We start from the raw sequence: 17,403 nt of genomic DNA on the forward strand, positions 1-17,403 counted from the left end.
ACACCATGTCTGTATTTATAAGGTGGAACACCCAAAACATTTGGTATAAATCAGGCTACCAGAGGAAACATATGACATGATAATGAGCAAATAATGAGTTTAGTAACACATTTCAACACAATCTAATCACCAGCTGGACTGCATGTGTGTTTAGTCATTTACTGAACATTTACAATACTAATTTATAGCCGTGCCACTCATTATGCCTGCCTGTTGAGCCATCACAGTGGTGCACTGATTTTCCTGAACTATTACATGCATTGTTATGGAATTTTCTGCAAACCTGAATGGTCCCCAAAGGATGAATCCTAATAAGTATACTGCTCCAACTAATGCGTTTTTTTAGCCTCAGGTTTTCTATCAGTTTTGCTAATTAGCAAATGTTAGCATTTTAGCAATAATGAGATACTTTAATGCTAAGCAGGCCTTTGTTTCTGGGATTACTAGCATTGTCTTTGAATAAGAACTTCAGTACTCACAACTACTTGTATAAAATCTTTATTATCACAGCAACAAGAAAAAACCCCCAGAAGCATTTCAGCACATGGCTTTTCTCAGAGTTTCTAATACACATGTAGTCACAGCTATAATGAGCACAGGTAGCAACAATCAGCAATTCATCAACATACAGAAGTGACGGCCTGCTCCAAGCACATACATAGATCACACACCATTAACGCTATCAGAAACACACTGAAAGACAAAAAATTAACAAACTATATCACATAATACACAACTCAGATCTGTATCTAGATATTAATTGACCACGAAAACATTACATAGACGCACATAAATCAATAATCTAAACATCTTATAATCAATACATGAAAAATACAGGCCGAATAAGTCTATGCAGCCCCATTTATTAATTCTAAAAAACAAGATAACGAGTGTTCTTCATTTAATCCACCAGGACACGAGTTTGTAAATGATGTAGCCAATAAGGCTTTCTTTGGAGAAGTTGTTGTTCTCTATGAATGAGAAGGAAATGTGTGGATGATGTACGTGGGGTATCATCTGGAAGCAAAAATAATATGTAGTCAGTTACTTAACAGATTTAATTACTTGTAAATTAAAGGTGCCATTCCAGACTGTTTCTATCCACTTTAACCCCTCCCTCTAAGTAAAGGCCTGCTCCCTTTAGCAGTTTTCCTCTGTTCTGTCTCCTTTTCTCCTTTTCTTAAGAGAAACAGTCTGAATCAACCTCTTGTGGGTTTTAATAGTCTCTTGATGTCATCCACAGTTTGAGTCGTTCTTTCCTCTTTGTTTCTGTCTTCAGTAGCTCTCCTCTCATCCATGACCTCATAATAGTGGAAAACTAACTAGTCACAGCCTTTGAGTCTCTGTTTGTTTGTATGCATGTGTGTCCTGTTTCCACAGGCGTGTGGTCCTCAGTATGGCTACAAGTGCGGCCCGCAGCATTTCATCTCAGGAGTTTGTACGAATGTCAGCTCTTCCTTCCAGATCCTCAACTCTTTTACAAAATATCAAGGTACAGTACAGAAAATCTGCTCAAGACAGGACGCTGTCTATACAAGTTGTCTGTCTGGGTTGAGAGATAGCAATCTCCTCGTCATACTAGTACCACCCAGGACCCTGACTTTAAACTCACACTCCCTCAGCGAACATAGAGATTAGAGCATTCTTCTTAATGTAAACTTGTCTGTGACGACCCCCCCCATCCCTCTCATGTCCAGCCCAGCCCATCTGCTGCATTGTATGCCCAAGTTAGGAGACAGTTTACTGGGCTTGCATGGCGTTTCCCTGGATGGAAACAGCTTTGAAAGAACCCTAGAGTAAACAGCGTACAGTCATTTTCTCTTTCATTCCCTCAGGTTTTCTGAATCACTGTTACTTTACCACAAATAATCATATACACAGACTTATTGTATACTTCTCATACTCATTTAATCCTCTAAATAATGAATGAAGGTAAAAAAAAGTTTTGAATGAAACAAAAAGACTTTAGAAATACAGTTCTTACATTGTTCCTACACAGACGTCTTGCCTCAAGTAATTGTTATAATTAATATAATCATAGTTGTTAGGTTTCTACAGTTTGAAGGTTTAAAATGAATATTTACAACAGATTTCACAACTCGTCAACTCTAGTTCCTCCACAGGTAAATGATAAAACCAGGATGACTTTTTTGTACCTTTTTATTTGTGTTATCTGCTACATACATAATGGCAATTGTAATTGTTGTCAGCATTTACCACCCACCAATGCACAGCAGTAAATTGACTACACAGGTCTGTCACCTTTTGAAGTAAAACTGATTTCTAGTTCACTGAGCTGAAAGACATGCGATGGCGATGGGTCCATTTGTCCCTCCACAGTTCACTCCTCCTATTCAAAATTACACAATAGTCACCTAATGATTCTTCACCCAAATTTTACTAAAGAGAAAAATCATACTTTTGATTTTATGGACACATTGTCACACAAATTTCCACTCTTGGTCTGGATGCATAGGTTTGTTTATGACATAATAATGTCTTATGCTTGGCTATGGTCAGTAAAAAAACTAGGCGTGTATGGTAGGTGCAGCAGACATTTCGAATGGGCAACAATAACAAGGTTGTCCAACACGATCAATATAACTTCACATTTTGATGAATGAAGTCCGTTTACAACATCCCACTCCACGTTCTTCTCCTGTATTCACTATTCCTATTATGCTAGCAGATTCTCTTCTTGTATAATAATAATGTTTGTAATGTAACCTAGTAAAACAAAAGTAGAAGCCTTAAAAAAACAAAAAAGTCCATATTTTGTAACAGAAATATTCATTTTGTTCCCCCATTGTGCTACCCTCTATAAACCCCTCACCCCAACTTATACGTACACAAACCAACGCACGCACGCACACACACACACACACACACACACACACACACACACACACACACACACACATACACACACACTGATCTACGTTATTACATTTTGATTTGGAGCTTGTGTGTTTACCGTGGGCGCAAGTAAACAGGAAACAGACTGAACGTGTTACATAACCTGATGTCTTACTTAGGAGAAAAATCACCAAATCAAATACGCTTGTGTAGACTAGCCAAAAGTAAAAAGAAGCAAAAGAAAAAAGTCCAGTCTCAGCTTTCAGCACCCCTGTTAGTGCTTACAGAGAGAAACTGAAAACTAAACGTACCCTTTAATTAAATGTCATTTTTGGCTCTGTTCCAGAGTGCGGGAAGGAGATGGACCTTGTGATCGTGCTGGATGGATCTAACAGTATCTACCCCTGGTCGAGTATTACGGAGTTTCTCAATAAGTTCATTGGGAGACTTGAGATCGGACCTAAACAGACACAAGTCAGTTGCACTATTTAAAGAACAAACTAAAAAAGCCAATTTTCTTTGCATATACAGTACTTTTAAAAAGCCTTTACCCACTCCATCCATCATTTCAAAAAATAAAGAAATAAAGAGTGGCTATAGACGTTTGCAGAGTGGTTTATGTGTGCGTTCAGTGCAGGCTGCACAGCCATACATGAATGAATAAATGGAATAGTTATGTAACATCAATCAGATATAGAAAAGGAATGAATGGAGGATTATATTAGTTAGTAATTATGTTTAATGACTTTACTGTGCTCCATTATGTAATTTTTCCACACGTGTAAGATGCCCTTTATAAAGCAAAGTTCATAAACTGAGCACTTTACAGCCTTTAAAGTAAATTCAACCTCTCGCTCACTAAGTTTGAATCTGAGTGTATTTCTGTCCACTTGAATTGGATCGCTCTGTGAATGTGTTTTTCTTATGGTTACATTGATCTGGCTCACAGCTTGTGGACTTTTCCACAGGGAAGCACTGGAAAGTCTTCCTACTGTGGAGTCTAGTGGTTGGAAGTCAAATCTTCCATGGCTGCTGAAGTCCTCTGCAGTCTGTATAAAGAACATTGTGTCATATCAAGCTCACCAGACCTCAGCCACATCCTCTGCAGACTGTCTGGGGGGAGAAGCTGAGGAGAGAAGAACATAGAGAGAAATTTAATGTAGGAGAAAGTTTACATGTTAAATGTGTGAATGTATGCGTGTTTTCTAGGTGGGCATTGTGTCTTATGGCGAGACCGTGAGTCATCAGGTCAACCTGAGCCAGTTTGACAACATGCCTGCTTTGCGGGATTTTGTCAAAGAGCTTCCTCAGCACACTGGCACCAAGACGATGACTTTCCTGGGCATTGATACTGCCAGGTACCTAACATTAGCTGTCTTATTTGGGCAAACCCGGCAACGGTTGACCACAATTAATAATTGAGTCTTTCTGGTTTGGCAAGGTTTAATGGATATTTGAATAGGAAACTGTCATTTCAAGTCTGCTTGACAATTGTCATGGGCAGATTGTTAGAAGAAAAATAGCACAAGCCTTCCAGTTGGCCTTGCAGATAAATTTTCAGACATGATGGAATTCAAATCTTATGAGGAAATTAAAAAATAGTGTTGCAATTGATGTGTCGTCAGAAAAAAAAAACTAGCATAAGTCAGGATTGTCTGAGTAACTTTGAAGTTAATTGCATTTCAGAGAGGAAGCCTTCATGCCAGAGCGTGGTGCACGACCTGGAGTTAAGAAAGTCATGGTGATTGTGACTGATGGAGAATCACACGACTACTATAATCTACAAAAGGTCATCAAAGCTTGTGAGCATGATGACATTGAGAGATTTGGCATCGCTGTGAGTACAAAATATTTTGTGATGTTTCAGTTTTTGGTCAGAATAGTTTATCCGTTAATGTTAAGTACTTTCTCGTTTACAGGTTTTGGGGGACTACGGTCGCCAGAACAAATCTCTATCAGAGGTGCAAAAGTTTATCAAAGAGATCCAGAATATCTCCAGTGAACCTATCCAAGACCACTTCTTCAATGTGTCTGATGAGGCTGCTTTAGTGAACATTGTGGATACACTGGGAAGCAGGATTTTGGCCTTGGAAGGTAAACGCATAGACACAAAATATGCATGCTCTTGAAGCCACATTAGCAGTTTCACTTTTGTCAAAGAAATGGATGTTGAAATAGTTCGACAAAGACCGACAAAAGCAGGAAGGAGCTAGCCTTGCCCCCCTAAATAGATCCAATAGGTATGAATAAAAACTACATGCTGAACACATTTAACAATTAAGACATTTAAGGCAAATGATCAATTCAATCAGCTTTATTTATATAGCGCCAATTCACAACAAAAGTGAGTGTTTTATATTGTGAATACCCACGATAATAGAGGAAACTCCAACAATCATATGAACCCCCTATGAGCAAACACGTGTTGACACAGACATCTATAAATGACTTTGTGGGCTCAGTTCATCATTTCAGGGTGTGTTGAAAAAGGTATGTTTACTGGCTATCAACTTCTGATTGATGAGTCGTTAGCATTTCACAGTCAGACCCACCCCTCACTGGTCACATTCATTTTAGAAATAATTAAATGGCACACATGGAAACGGTATTAATGCCCATCGTTTTGATTATCTTCCTCTTCATGTTAAGCTAACATAAGATATTACTTCAGTTCTGTCACAGACAAATATTTCCCTAAATTTCAAACGATACCCATATTTAAGTTTCAGACCCATATTCTTTATATGTTTCGAAGTAAAAACAGATTTGACAACATGTGATTATCTGTGGTTTATGTACATGTAGCTAAACTGAAATTTCCCTTTCTTCAGCTACAAGTGGAAATTCCACTTCCCCCATTCAGATGGAGATGTCCCAAACTGGGTTTAGTGCTCACACCTCAAACGTAAGTTTCAGTCCAACTGTTTACGTGTGATTAATACACCAAACTGCTACCAAATAGATTGTTTACAGAGGAATAGTTGGGTCCTGCTAAATCACTTATTGCACCCAGACCGCACCAAATGGCTGAAGGATGAATCATATTTTGAGATCACAGCAGTGATAAGTTGCTCTATCTGTGGAATCAAAGTGAACTGTTTGCACGGACATGGATTCATCAGCAAGGAAGTTAACTGCTGAACTCATCCCGACACAATACCGCATTGTTATCTCTGGTCCATCTACAGCTGTTTGGTGATTCAGCTCTGTGGGTTAATTTTGGGAAACTTGAGAATTGCTCACTGTGATATCCTGGCAATATCGTGTCTGACTGTATGTGAGTCGGAAAGCAAATGAAAGCTGTACACAGCAGAAAAGTCTGTAAGGGATGTTGAGTCAGAAGGCTGATTGGATAAATTCAGTATCTATTTCCTGCATGTAATAAAAAAAACGCCCCTTTTTTATGTTCCTCCTCCTGCTCTTATCTCCTCTGACTCTCTCTTACTCTGAATTGGCTCCTAAGCTGAGTCATAGTACTGAATCCTAAACATGTGACGCCACACTTTAGCAGTCATTAGTGGGAAAGAGCCACTCGACGCCCTTTGTTGTGGCTAATGAAAGATGTCATGTCCTGTTGCAACCCCTCCCATTCCTATTACTTAACTGTGCTGCCTCTGGACAAAAAAGAGCGATAGATATATTCACTTGAAATAATATACCGTATATGCTTGTTATTTTATTATGGGATCAATAGCTGTACTTTTAAGTTGCACTTAATGTGCACTTAAAGGCCACAGTCGTATGCCAAAGTCAGTGCTCTTTCTTACATTTAAAAATAAAGTAATCTGGATTTGTGCCATAGTATCATTTTTTATTTTATTTTTTCATTTTTTTTTATTATTACTTTTGCATAATATTGCTACCAAACAGATTCCAAAAAACTATAATAACAGAAAGTTGTGAAAAGCACCCATCAGCGGTGCAACTTTGATTGTTTGGGATCCTGAAGGTCTCTGATGAAGAGCATTCACACAAGTGCAGAACTTAAATATAACTTTGTGATGCTTGCACTCTGCTGCTGCTTACCACCACTACATTTGAGGGGCTAAGTAGTGTATATGAAATGCAGAGTCTACCTCAAAGTAAAATTTCTATAGGGATATTTTGCTTGTTAGTGTAGATGTGTAAACCACTACACTATGGAGCCACTGTTTTGCTTAAATAAAGGATTGGGTTATTTTTTCCACCACATATTTGTCTGTTGTCTCCCTTAGGAAGGTGTGTTACTGGGAGCAGTGGGAGCTTATGAATGGAACGGGACAGTGGTAATGTACACTCCTGGAGGAGACGTGGTTCCAGGGAAAGATGCTTTCTTTGACCCACTGAAAGAGGCTAGGAATGAAAGGCTGGCCGCGTACCTCGGTGAGTGGAAACTTAATAAAATTTATAGTTCCTTTAAATGTCACTGATATATAAATTTAAAGTCTTCATGGATTAAAAAAAAATATAATAACTGACCTTTAAGTGAGTTCCTCTGCACAACACTTGCTCTTGTGTACTTACATTACCCGTTAGTGCTGTTAGATGCAAAATAGCAGCCTTTACTATAAAAGAGACTTTGTTTAAATGTTTTTTGGTGAAACGTGTTTAACATGTTTGCATATTATACATATTTAGCCTTAAAAATGAAGGGGTCAGAGTTTGTTAGGAATAAAATATTCTAACAACATTACTAATACAGTGCAAAAAAATGTAAATCTACTCAGGAGGCTATTTATAATATGTACCTTTGGCTTCTCATATGTATTTATGTCAATTATGGAACCAAATTTATGAATAGTTTTAATGCTACTGCTGCTGCTTTTTATGATGCTTTTATTACCATCTAAATATCCAGGCCTACTTTGCTATAAAGCTCCACAGGCCACTTTAAGTACTAGCTGTGTTTGTTGGATATAATCTCATTTAAAGCAGCCTAAAAGTAAAAAGGCTTACATTCTCTGTTTTCCCTTAATATGGAGAATCAGGACTAGACGTGTATGTGTATACTTCTGTTTATTGCATTTGGGGAGTCTGAAGAATTACATGAAGTCATGATAAATAAATAAAATTTAAAAAATGACTTTAGCAATTAATTAATTTGATGAATAAACTTTGGTTTCATGTATTTCAGTTTACAAAAATATTTTTGCTTCATGTTTATAACTTCCTGATTAACAGTCTTCCTGTTTTCTCCTCTTCTTTGACTGTACGCTTTATTTATTTATTTAGATTATATATGTTAATAATTTCTTAAAGTATATCAATCTTAAGCAAGTTAAAGCTAAAAAAAATTAGCACGTTGAATTAAAATACATGGAATACACACCTTTTTTTGTTCCACCAACCTAGATCTGATCTAAGTGTTTCTGATGTAAAATTAAGTTGCAGAATAAATATGGAAGTTTCTGCTGTGAGGGGGAAAATAGGTACGTCATTTGTCTGACTTCGAAAGCAGATTCTGTTCTCTGTGTCACATAAATAATAATACACAGGCTCGTCGCTCCATGCTGATGCCTTTTATGGCTCGTAAAGCAGCCGTGGTATCTTAGTATCAAGTTATTTAATCAACATGTCATTAGATGGAGCGCTGGTAGCTCGCACACTATAAACTCAGCTGTTGGCACATGCTCGTTCCGAATGCTCAGGCTACAGCACGCAGAGCTGCGGTGCGCTTTTCTAAGTGGGTGTGTGTTCCTTTCCAGTGTTTTACAGTTTCCTTCTCACACGCAGAAGTAAACAGCTGCCAGAGGAGGCATTAAAAATATCCCATAAACAGAGCGAGGGTGCATTTTTTTTCTAGAGAAATCGTAAATCGCAGATACTTTTGTGACACTCCTGAAGGTTCGTACTGTTTGGATTGAAAAAACGTGCTTGTAAATGCACTCTCCGCAGGGTATGATGTGCAGTCAGCATCCACGTCTGAGGGAGAGCTGTACATCACAGGTGCACCGCGGTACAACCACACCGGCCGCGTTGTTATCTACCGACTCGATGAAAACAACAGAATCGTCATCTCGCAGATACTGAAAGGAGAACAGGTGAGTCTTTGGCAGGCTTGGCTAGCCTCAGTTCCTCAGGGCGCTTTTGCACTGGAGATGTGAGAAGCTTAAAGATGGTAACTCGCAGTTTCTATCTTAAGCTAATTACACATGTGTCTTTAAGGAAAATAATAAAAGAAAGGGAAAGATGCAAAACACAGTAATTAATAGAAAACACACCTTGTCCGCTGTTGTGTTTTACATATCAGAGCCACTGTAAAAACACATCATTCACATAAGCCATTATTTATAGAAACAATAGCTTCATTTACATCTGCTGAGCTCGCAGTAGAGGAAAAAGTCTGAAAAGGGTTTTTTTTAGAAAATCCAGCAACACATCCACATGGATATTGGCCAATGAGAGAACTCCAAGGACTGGTTGGGCAGATGGTCAGTAAGTGGCTCCAGGCCATTCGTTCCTGGCAAAAGGAAGTGCCCAATAACACAAGCAACACTATGTTTAGTCCATAGTGCGCTATAAAGGAGCAGTTTTTAAAATATGGCTACAAAATGTGCCTGTATGACAAGTCATCAGCCTGATTCAAACACAAATAAAATAATGCAAAAAAAACCCCCAAAACAAGTGATGTGCAACATATTTAATATAGACACACTAAACAGTAATATAACAACCTCTCATACGAGAAGCTTCTTCAGTTTTGAACTGAAGAAGCTTCTCGGATGAGAGGTGAAACGTCTTCAAGCAACTTAAAGAAGTCCAAACGCTTTTCTTTCCCAGCTCCTTAGATAGCTTACAATATATCAATAAATAGTAAATAAATACATAAAAGCACAATAATATAAATATTGATGACTATGCCTGTAAATGTGTGCATATTTATGTCTTATATATTCAGGACAAGATGCACCAAATTCTTTGTGAGCATTCAGCTATATTAGTTTATATTATATTAGTCTGTGGCTTAATGTGGGCTCTCTGGGTTCACTGCTTACTGCATATAATGTGCAAGTTGAATGAATTCAGTGGAGTAAACACTGAAAGATGATTTGGGGCTTTGCGCAGATTGGTTCCTACTTTGGCAGCGTCCTTCAGACTGTTGACGTGGATAAGGATTCCTTGACTGACCTGCTGTTGGTTGGAGCTCCAATGTACATGGGCCCAGAAAAAGATGAGCAGGGACGAGTCTACGTCTACAGGCTCAAGGTACAGAAAATTAGTTCAGTCGGATAACTTTTGCCAGACGTCTGCTAAAAGTCACAAAATAAAAGAGCTTTTTTTGTTTTTCCTCCGTTACAGAATAACAAATTTAAGCATGAGTATACTTTAAAGCCTATTAATCAGTCCTGCTGTACGCTCCAATCAGCCGGCTGCACCAATAAAAATGAGCCGTGCGGCGCCCGGTTTGGTACAGCCATTGCAGCAGTGACAGATCTTAACCTTGATGGGTATAATGATGTGGCGATTGGTGCGCCTTTTGAAAATGACCACAGAGGGGCTGTCTACATCTATCACGGAGACCAGAAATCACTCAAAAAGAAATTTGTACAGGTGAGAAGATGGAATTTATAATACTGAAAGATCTGTTGTTGTTGTTTTCATTACAGTATACTTTAGATAAGGCTACAGATGCTTCCGCTCTGTGCAAATACTGTTTACCCAAGTTAGCATCACTATTATAACCACAATGGATTTAAATTAACTGCAGTTTTGCCTCAATATCCCCTGCTTTGTTTGTTGCTGTGTCCTCAGCATATTCCTGCAGGTGGCGATGGCGAAAAGGTGAAATTCTTTGGTCAGTCCATACATGGAGTCATGGATCTAAATGGAGATGGAATCACTGATATCACTATAGGAGGTCTGGGAGGGGCCTCGCTGTTCTGGTGAGTCGTGGCCCATCCTCACATACAAAACATTCACTGCAAAAACCACACATTCCACTTCAATCGTTAACAGCAGCAGCAGCGCTGCAGCCCAGAGACAGCATACATGTCCACTTTCCATTGCATTAATCAGGGTTTAGACAGCTGTGCATGTCCCACTGGGGTTGTAGGCTGGTGACCATCAACCTCCTCGTGATTTCTCTTTTAAAAGCCCCCGCAACATACTTCACAGTTGGAGAGCAGCATACATCCTCAGCCCACAAAGTTTTGAAGCCAACAGCATGATTTAACCTCCAAGGCAGACTTTCTCCCACAGCTTCTACTGACAGAGCTTCGACTAGGCTGTGTGAAAACTCCATTTCCCAAGTGACTTAGAGTTTAAAAAGGATTTGGCAGCAGGCAGGCTCTTCCTCCAGGACTGCTGGCTCTGTTTTAGAAAGCTTAACATTTGGATGCTGAGAACTGAAGCCAAGTTTTATTCTCAAGATGCATTAGTTCCTTCCTTTGTGAAAACTTATTTATTCTACTCTGACTGCATCAGTGACATCATCTATTTAACGTGCTGCTATAACGTACTACTTTGTGGTTCGTTGCAGTACTGTGTGCAGGATGTGCAGTGCTTGAACTGCACACGCACTATTCCTGCGTGCTTTGTATTCTAGTAGTTAATGCATTTCATTTGTGTTACCAGGTCCAGAGATGTTGCAGAGCTGCATGCCAGCATGACTTTCAACCCCTCTAAAGTCAACCTCCAGCAGATTGAGCACCAGTGTGAACACGGCAATAGGAAATCTATTTGTGCGAAGACCAACTTGTGCTTTACCTACAGAGTCAAATCCAACCAGCCGACTGTAAAAACAACTGCAAGTGAGTCATGTAACAAACCAACTTGATTCTGCAATTTTTCTCCCTTATTTTTCTTCTTTATAACCACATTAAAAAAAACAAACTTCTTGTGTCTTGTAGATATGACCTATACTATAACACTGGACAGTCTGCGTGCCACATCCAGGGCCTCATTTATTAGCAAAGATTTAAAAAATGACCGCAGGACTACACAGAAGTTCACCATCATGGACGGAACGAAAGAATGCATGGAGAAAACCTTCATGATGTCGGCAAGTTGTGTTTTCTTACCTGTACAAAGTCTGACTTTATTTTCAGTCTGCATTTACTAAACACAACATTCAAGTGGATTCCTTTTGTTGCTGCGCTGCTCATTAGTGAAAGTTATATTCAGGGCTTCCTGGAAATGTTAATGGTGTTTTAGGGCTGTTAGCCAGAGAGGAGGGAGGGTAAAGCTGTCCTATGCAGAGCAGGAAGACCTAACATGAAACAGACCCCGTCCTGATCAAAGCATGCTCCGTTTAAACCTTATGCCGCACTGGCCGATAAATTATCTGGAGACACTTAGAGAAAGGAGTGAGGATGAAACAGTGATTAGAGTGAATTAGAAGGTGAATTAGGTAGTGATCCATTGACTACTTTTACCTGTAACTGCTAAAAGCTTTTAAACCTTTGCTGTACCACCTACTTTAAAACCAAGCGTCTTCTTGGGCAGCTTCTGCTTCCTGGCATTCATGCCAGCCATGGATTTCTCTGACTGGCTAACCCTTTAGTGAAGGAAAGAGGAGCTAATCGTTGGAAACAGCTGTTGTTATTATGTATGTTGAGTATGAATACCTGCTCTGTTCAAGTGTGCAAGTCAGACCAGAGACTTCCCACTTGTCCTCAGGCAGAGGTCGAGAATTTAACAAGCACGGAAGAAGCGTCGCGTCTATATTTGTCTCTGCTAAAGCATCAGTTAAAATACAAATAAAGTTAATATCAGTGACTGAAATTCTGAAAAATATAAACAGTGTGGTTTCTAATTGTTTAAGCAACAGGCACAGTCTGTGCAGTTCAGTGTTGCTGATTGTAAATGCGGCACTTTCATGTTAAAAGCTCTTCATCAGCGTCCTTTGAGTTTTAATCAGCATTTGGAACGGTCTCAAGAAGGACTTCATCATAGGCAGCGCCTCAATGTGACACACCTCTTTCAAACTGGATCTGCGTGTGTCCATCATATGAAGGCTTTGCACAATCGCACAAACACAAATAAATCTCAGTTACTTTGGTAAATTGCTTTTTTTCTCAGTAGCAGAGACTGTCACAAACCTGTGTCTGTCCTGACGTCCGTGGCGCTAGCGAGTGTTGCTTTTTTGGCGGCTTTGATGAAGGACTTTGCTACCACCATGATGATGCTTTCTTTTAACCAGTGAAAACACTGCCTCAACATCTCCTAAATGGACAGGAGCAAAAGTTTACGCTGACTCTTATAATCCCCAGAGGACCAATCCAAATACCTCTGACCTTTGCTCTACCATCCGTTTGACATTTCTTTTAGCTTAAAGCAGGGGTGAGTGACTCCAGGCCTCGAGGGCTGGTGTCCTTCAGGTTTTAGATGTGTCTTTGATCCAACACAGCTGATTTAAATGGCTAAATGACCTCCTCAACATATCCTGTGATTCAGGTGTGTTGACCCAGGGTGAAATCTAAAACCTGCAGGACACTGGCCCTGGAGGCCTGGAGTTGCCCACCCCTGGCTTAAAGTGAAATGCTGAATGGTTTTCCAGCAAAGTGTTGCAAATAGACTCGGCAAACACTTTATCAAGGACTGCACAGCAACACTGGAGACTTCATTTGCTCTGAAAACGCCTTCAATTCTTCCAGAGAATCAAAACAGGGGCATTATGGAAGTAGCCACTAGATGACCTTAAATAGTGTCTAAAAGGGGGTGACAAAGGTCAGGTGCAGTACTCAGATATGCTGTGCAATCTAAGCTGTGATTGACTTGAAGGGAGTGAACTGTGCCAAGAAAGCATTCCTCATATCATTACACAGCTCAGTGTTCAACTCACCATTTTACCACATTTGTTTTGAAAGAATCAGTTTGCAGTTGATGCAGCAAAGCTTCAGCGTCAGAAAGCAGCCAGTGAATTTTGACCTTAAAGTCCTCCATTGTTCTTCACTTTTTTTCTCCCTCTGCCTTTTATTTTCCTCCCTGCTTTGCCTCATCGTCCGCTATCCCAGGAACGGCTAGACTTCCGAGGACCTCTGACTGTGTCTGTGGAGTTCGGAAAAGCTGATGAAGAAGGTCCTGTGCTGGATGAAAGTCTTCCCAAATCCATCAATGCCAATGTAAGACCACTTATATCACTTATGGTTTCTTTTAGTAAAATAATCGACTAGTTACACTAAGCAGAACATTTAAAGTTGCAGACAGGAAGAATTTGACCCCGGTCTGTCTTTATAATCCCGTAGCGAGGACACGGGTTTTCTTTTCTGGCTGCTGATACAGTGCATTAGCTTCTGCAACAGCTGACTACCATCCTTCAGTTTCAGCCCCCATTAGTGCTTCAGCACCAGCAGCCAGGACCATCTTCCCACACCCCCACATGCATATTTCCTCTAACAAGAGGGTTCCCAGATTATTGGTTGGAGTGCGTGATGTTTCCCGACAAAGCTGGGAAACATCACAGGAGGATTCAGCTTCAGCATGCACTAGAAAATGCATTTAAAGCCCGTACGCATTAGTCGCATTGTTATCTTTGCTCACACGTAAACGCACAACCACATATGTTGCAGATCCCGTCTCCCCTCATGCTGCGTCACGGGGACCTCTCCTGTTATTGTTATTGACAGGAAGAGAAGGGGACAAACACCCAGAGAAGAGGAAGTTATCAAACGGAAGTGTTTTTCTTTTGACATTGCACTGCAAATGATATTCCAATCCCATCCTTTTTGGGAGAGAAGATACTGTTGATCTTATCAGTCCAGTGGGAGACTATTAGGAATGGGAACAAATGCGACTGTGAGCCTGAAACACTCTCAGGGGGGAAAGGCAAAGGAAATGAAGGTCATCTAAAGGAACACGTCTTCTCAGGGGTGCAAACAAACATGCAGCTTATTTTCATTCTTATTGCTAATTTCACAAGTTATCTACTGGACTGAGTATATTCATACTTCAATATGAGGCTATGAGAGTTTGAGTCTTTACCACGATTGGCTTGCAAAGTAGTTGTGAAGTCACGCAGTCATCTTGTATGTACAGATCTTGAACTCGTACAAGCATCATTCTGCAAGGCCAAGTAAAAATGCAGCTTTTGGAAATATTTAATTTGTTATTTTCTTAAAAATGTCTTGTAGATTACTTTAATGGACTGTGGAAACAAAACTCAGACGTGCATTCCTGACCTCTCCCTGAAGGCTAAATGTGATGAGCAAAGGTTAGTGGAATTATTATTATTATATCGTTGTTATAAAACCAAAAACGAGCATGACAGATCTTAGTTTGAGCATTTGTTTCCGTGTTTGCACCGGTTTCAGTTAAATACAGGAATTTAAATGAATTGCAGCTTTTTCAGAAATGGGTTTGTGTATATTTATACACATATATATTTTTCTTGAATGTTATTCTGTACTATTTCTTTCTCATATCAGAGTTGTTACTTGATGTGTTGTAAGTCGTAGTTTTGGAGTCATTCAGCCAAGTCCAGAGTATCCAGAGTATGACTGCACCCTTGTGTTGATGTGTGTGCATCGCATCCAACCGTTCTGACTTTTTATTTTTTATGTACTTCTCCAGTAAATTGATCAAAGAAAAGGAAATCATTTATTTGAATATCACCGTTAAAAACCTCAAAGACAAAGCTTATAACACCAACGTGAAAATCAACTTTACACAAAACATCAACTTTGTGAACGTAGAGGTAAGAACCCTTTCCCTCCTCTCTCTGCGCTACTTGACTTTACGGACTGAAGCAATGCGTGTAATTCTGTGACTACAACTCTTCAGCCAGATACAAAGACGACCACTGTAAATGACACCGAAGTGAGCATTGAGGTGGGGTACCCCTTCTTGGGAAACAACGAAGAGGTTAGTTTCATCTGCCTTGTGCAGGATCCGTAAAACATCTTACCTGTACAATATTTCTTTACCTCTGCTCACTAAACCTATGGTTTGATGTCAAATCCACAGGAAACAATAACAGTGAAATTTGAGGTGAATCTCAAATATTTTCAGAAGGAAATTGAGTTCACCGTGACAGCTACAAGGTGAGAGGATCCCTCCATCTTTCTGCACATCATCAGGATAATAATAATAATTCTGGAAAAAAGGATGAAAAAGATTTGTTTCTGCTTATTTCTGTGATTAATTGTCCAAAATGGTGGATGGATGTTCTGTTAATTTTACGTATGCATGTAAATTGTATTTTTGTAGTGACAATGAAGAAGATTTCTCTACCATGCACGACAACAGAGCGACTATCTCCATCCCTGTCAAGTATGAACTTGGACTCACGTTCAAAGTAGATGTAAAGTGAGTAGCTGTGAATCGACACCTTTGCATTAAAGCTACATTATTCACTTTTCTTTTCTTTTTTTTAGCCAGACAAGTAAAAGTTTCCAATATTATTGATGATGATAATAATAACATTAGCCTTTCCTTTTATATTGGAATAAAAAGGTGTTAGTACCACAACCGAGTCAGTCATTGTGCTGTGTTTCCCTCCTTGTTAACCAAGCCAGGAGCTTACGATGCACGCCAACATGCACGTAACGATAACGGCACCGTCATCTGGATTTGTAGTCTGTGGATTGTGAATGATGTGATTGTATATGGAAATGTATAAACACATAACATTCAACCACTCAAACTCATTTTCAATTCATGAACGACAACAATTATTATATTTTAGTATTAAAAATGTCATTTAGATTTAAAAGCTGATCGATACTGCTGGATTAACCACTATAGAAACATGATTTTGGTAATTACCACTGCTGGTAATGTAGGACAGGTGTGGCAGAATCGTGGTCTAATATAGCAGCTTTTATTTACTAAGTAATAAGAAGAATAAACAAAAAAACAAAACATTTATTGATTAATAAAGTCAGTGGAATTCATTAATTGCTTTTACTTTAAGGTTATTTAGGGTTTCTCACACATAGTTTGACCCTTGACCTTTTTCAGGCTGTAAAATGGGGTTAAAAGAAGAATGAATGTTGTATTGACATCCTTTCAAAATGTTTGGAAGGTGATATTTGCCTTTGTTTGCATCTTGTGCTGCCAGCAAGTGGCCTAAATATGTTAATGCAGGTAAAGTTAATGCACATAGACTGATGGCTTATTCAGCATTAGTGAAGTTGGACTGTAAGGAATTAGGAAGACCTCAAGAGTGTACTTTTTTTAGACTTTTGGTTCTATTTCCTATAACTTTATTAGACACATCATTTTGCGTCTGAAGCTCTGATTGAGAAGTGAAGGATGTAAAAAGGATGTCCCTTTCAGGTCGCCTTTGAACAACCACATTGAAATAACACAAGAGGATAAGTACCCCTCGAAATTCAGTGACTTCAGTATGATTGGAGAAGAGGTCAACATCACCTACACGGTAACATCTGCACGCAGTGATCATTTTGGATGATTTATAATACAAGCACAGAACTTCTAGCTCACATGTGGCGCAGGGTGTCGGTAATATGAATTCCACTCCTTTTCTGTGTCTCACATGTCCTCAGGTGGAAAAGTTACATGACGGGGTGACTCCAACCCTTGGCCTTGAAGTGAAATATCCTTTTGAGTCTCCGAGGAAGAACACGTTACTGTACCTGACGCACGTCACCTACTCAAATGTAAGTG

General features: G+C 39.4%; 1 protein-coding gene across 1 annotated transcript in view; it reads left to right on the top strand.

Moving 5' to 3' along the window:
- The window catches only part of itga1 (integrin, alpha 1), a 62,953-nt gene that overhangs the window by 42,030 nt on the left and 3,520 nt on the right, over positions 1-17,403 (top strand). Inside the window, exons 5-25 of the mRNA XM_085464009.1 lie at positions 1,381-1,492; positions 3,203-3,330; positions 4,066-4,214; positions 4,543-4,693; positions 4,776-4,950; positions 5,688-5,761; positions 7,071-7,218; positions 8,731-8,876; positions 9,901-10,041; positions 10,135-10,386; positions 10,588-10,718; positions 11,410-11,585; positions 11,685-11,836; positions 13,791-13,898; positions 14,907-14,986; positions 15,346-15,469; positions 15,556-15,636; positions 15,739-15,815; positions 15,982-16,080; positions 17,053-17,155; positions 17,283-17,396. Of these exons, the coding sequence (XP_085320135.1) occupies positions 1,381-1,492; positions 3,203-3,330; positions 4,066-4,214; positions 4,543-4,693; positions 4,776-4,950; positions 5,688-5,761; positions 7,071-7,218; positions 8,731-8,876; positions 9,901-10,041; positions 10,135-10,386; positions 10,588-10,718; positions 11,410-11,585; positions 11,685-11,836; positions 13,791-13,898; positions 14,907-14,986; positions 15,346-15,469; positions 15,556-15,636; positions 15,739-15,815; positions 15,982-16,080; positions 17,053-17,155; positions 17,283-17,396 (2,721 nt within the window). The remainder of the gene's footprint in view (positions 1-1,380; positions 1,493-3,202; positions 3,331-4,065; positions 4,215-4,542; positions 4,694-4,775; positions 4,951-5,687; positions 5,762-7,070; positions 7,219-8,730; positions 8,877-9,900; positions 10,042-10,134; positions 10,387-10,587; positions 10,719-11,409; positions 11,586-11,684; positions 11,837-13,790; positions 13,899-14,906; positions 14,987-15,345; positions 15,470-15,555; positions 15,637-15,738; positions 15,816-15,981; positions 16,081-17,052; positions 17,156-17,282; positions 17,397-17,403) is intronic.

This window comes from Copadichromis virginalis, linkage group LG7, assembly GCF_057382275.1.
Source record: "Copadichromis virginalis isolate Kocher_CV1m ecotype Utaka linkage group LG7, C_Virginalis_male_GT1.1, whole genome shotgun sequence".
NCBI lineage: Eukaryota > Metazoa > Chordata > Actinopteri > Cichliformes > Cichlidae > Copadichromis > Copadichromis virginalis.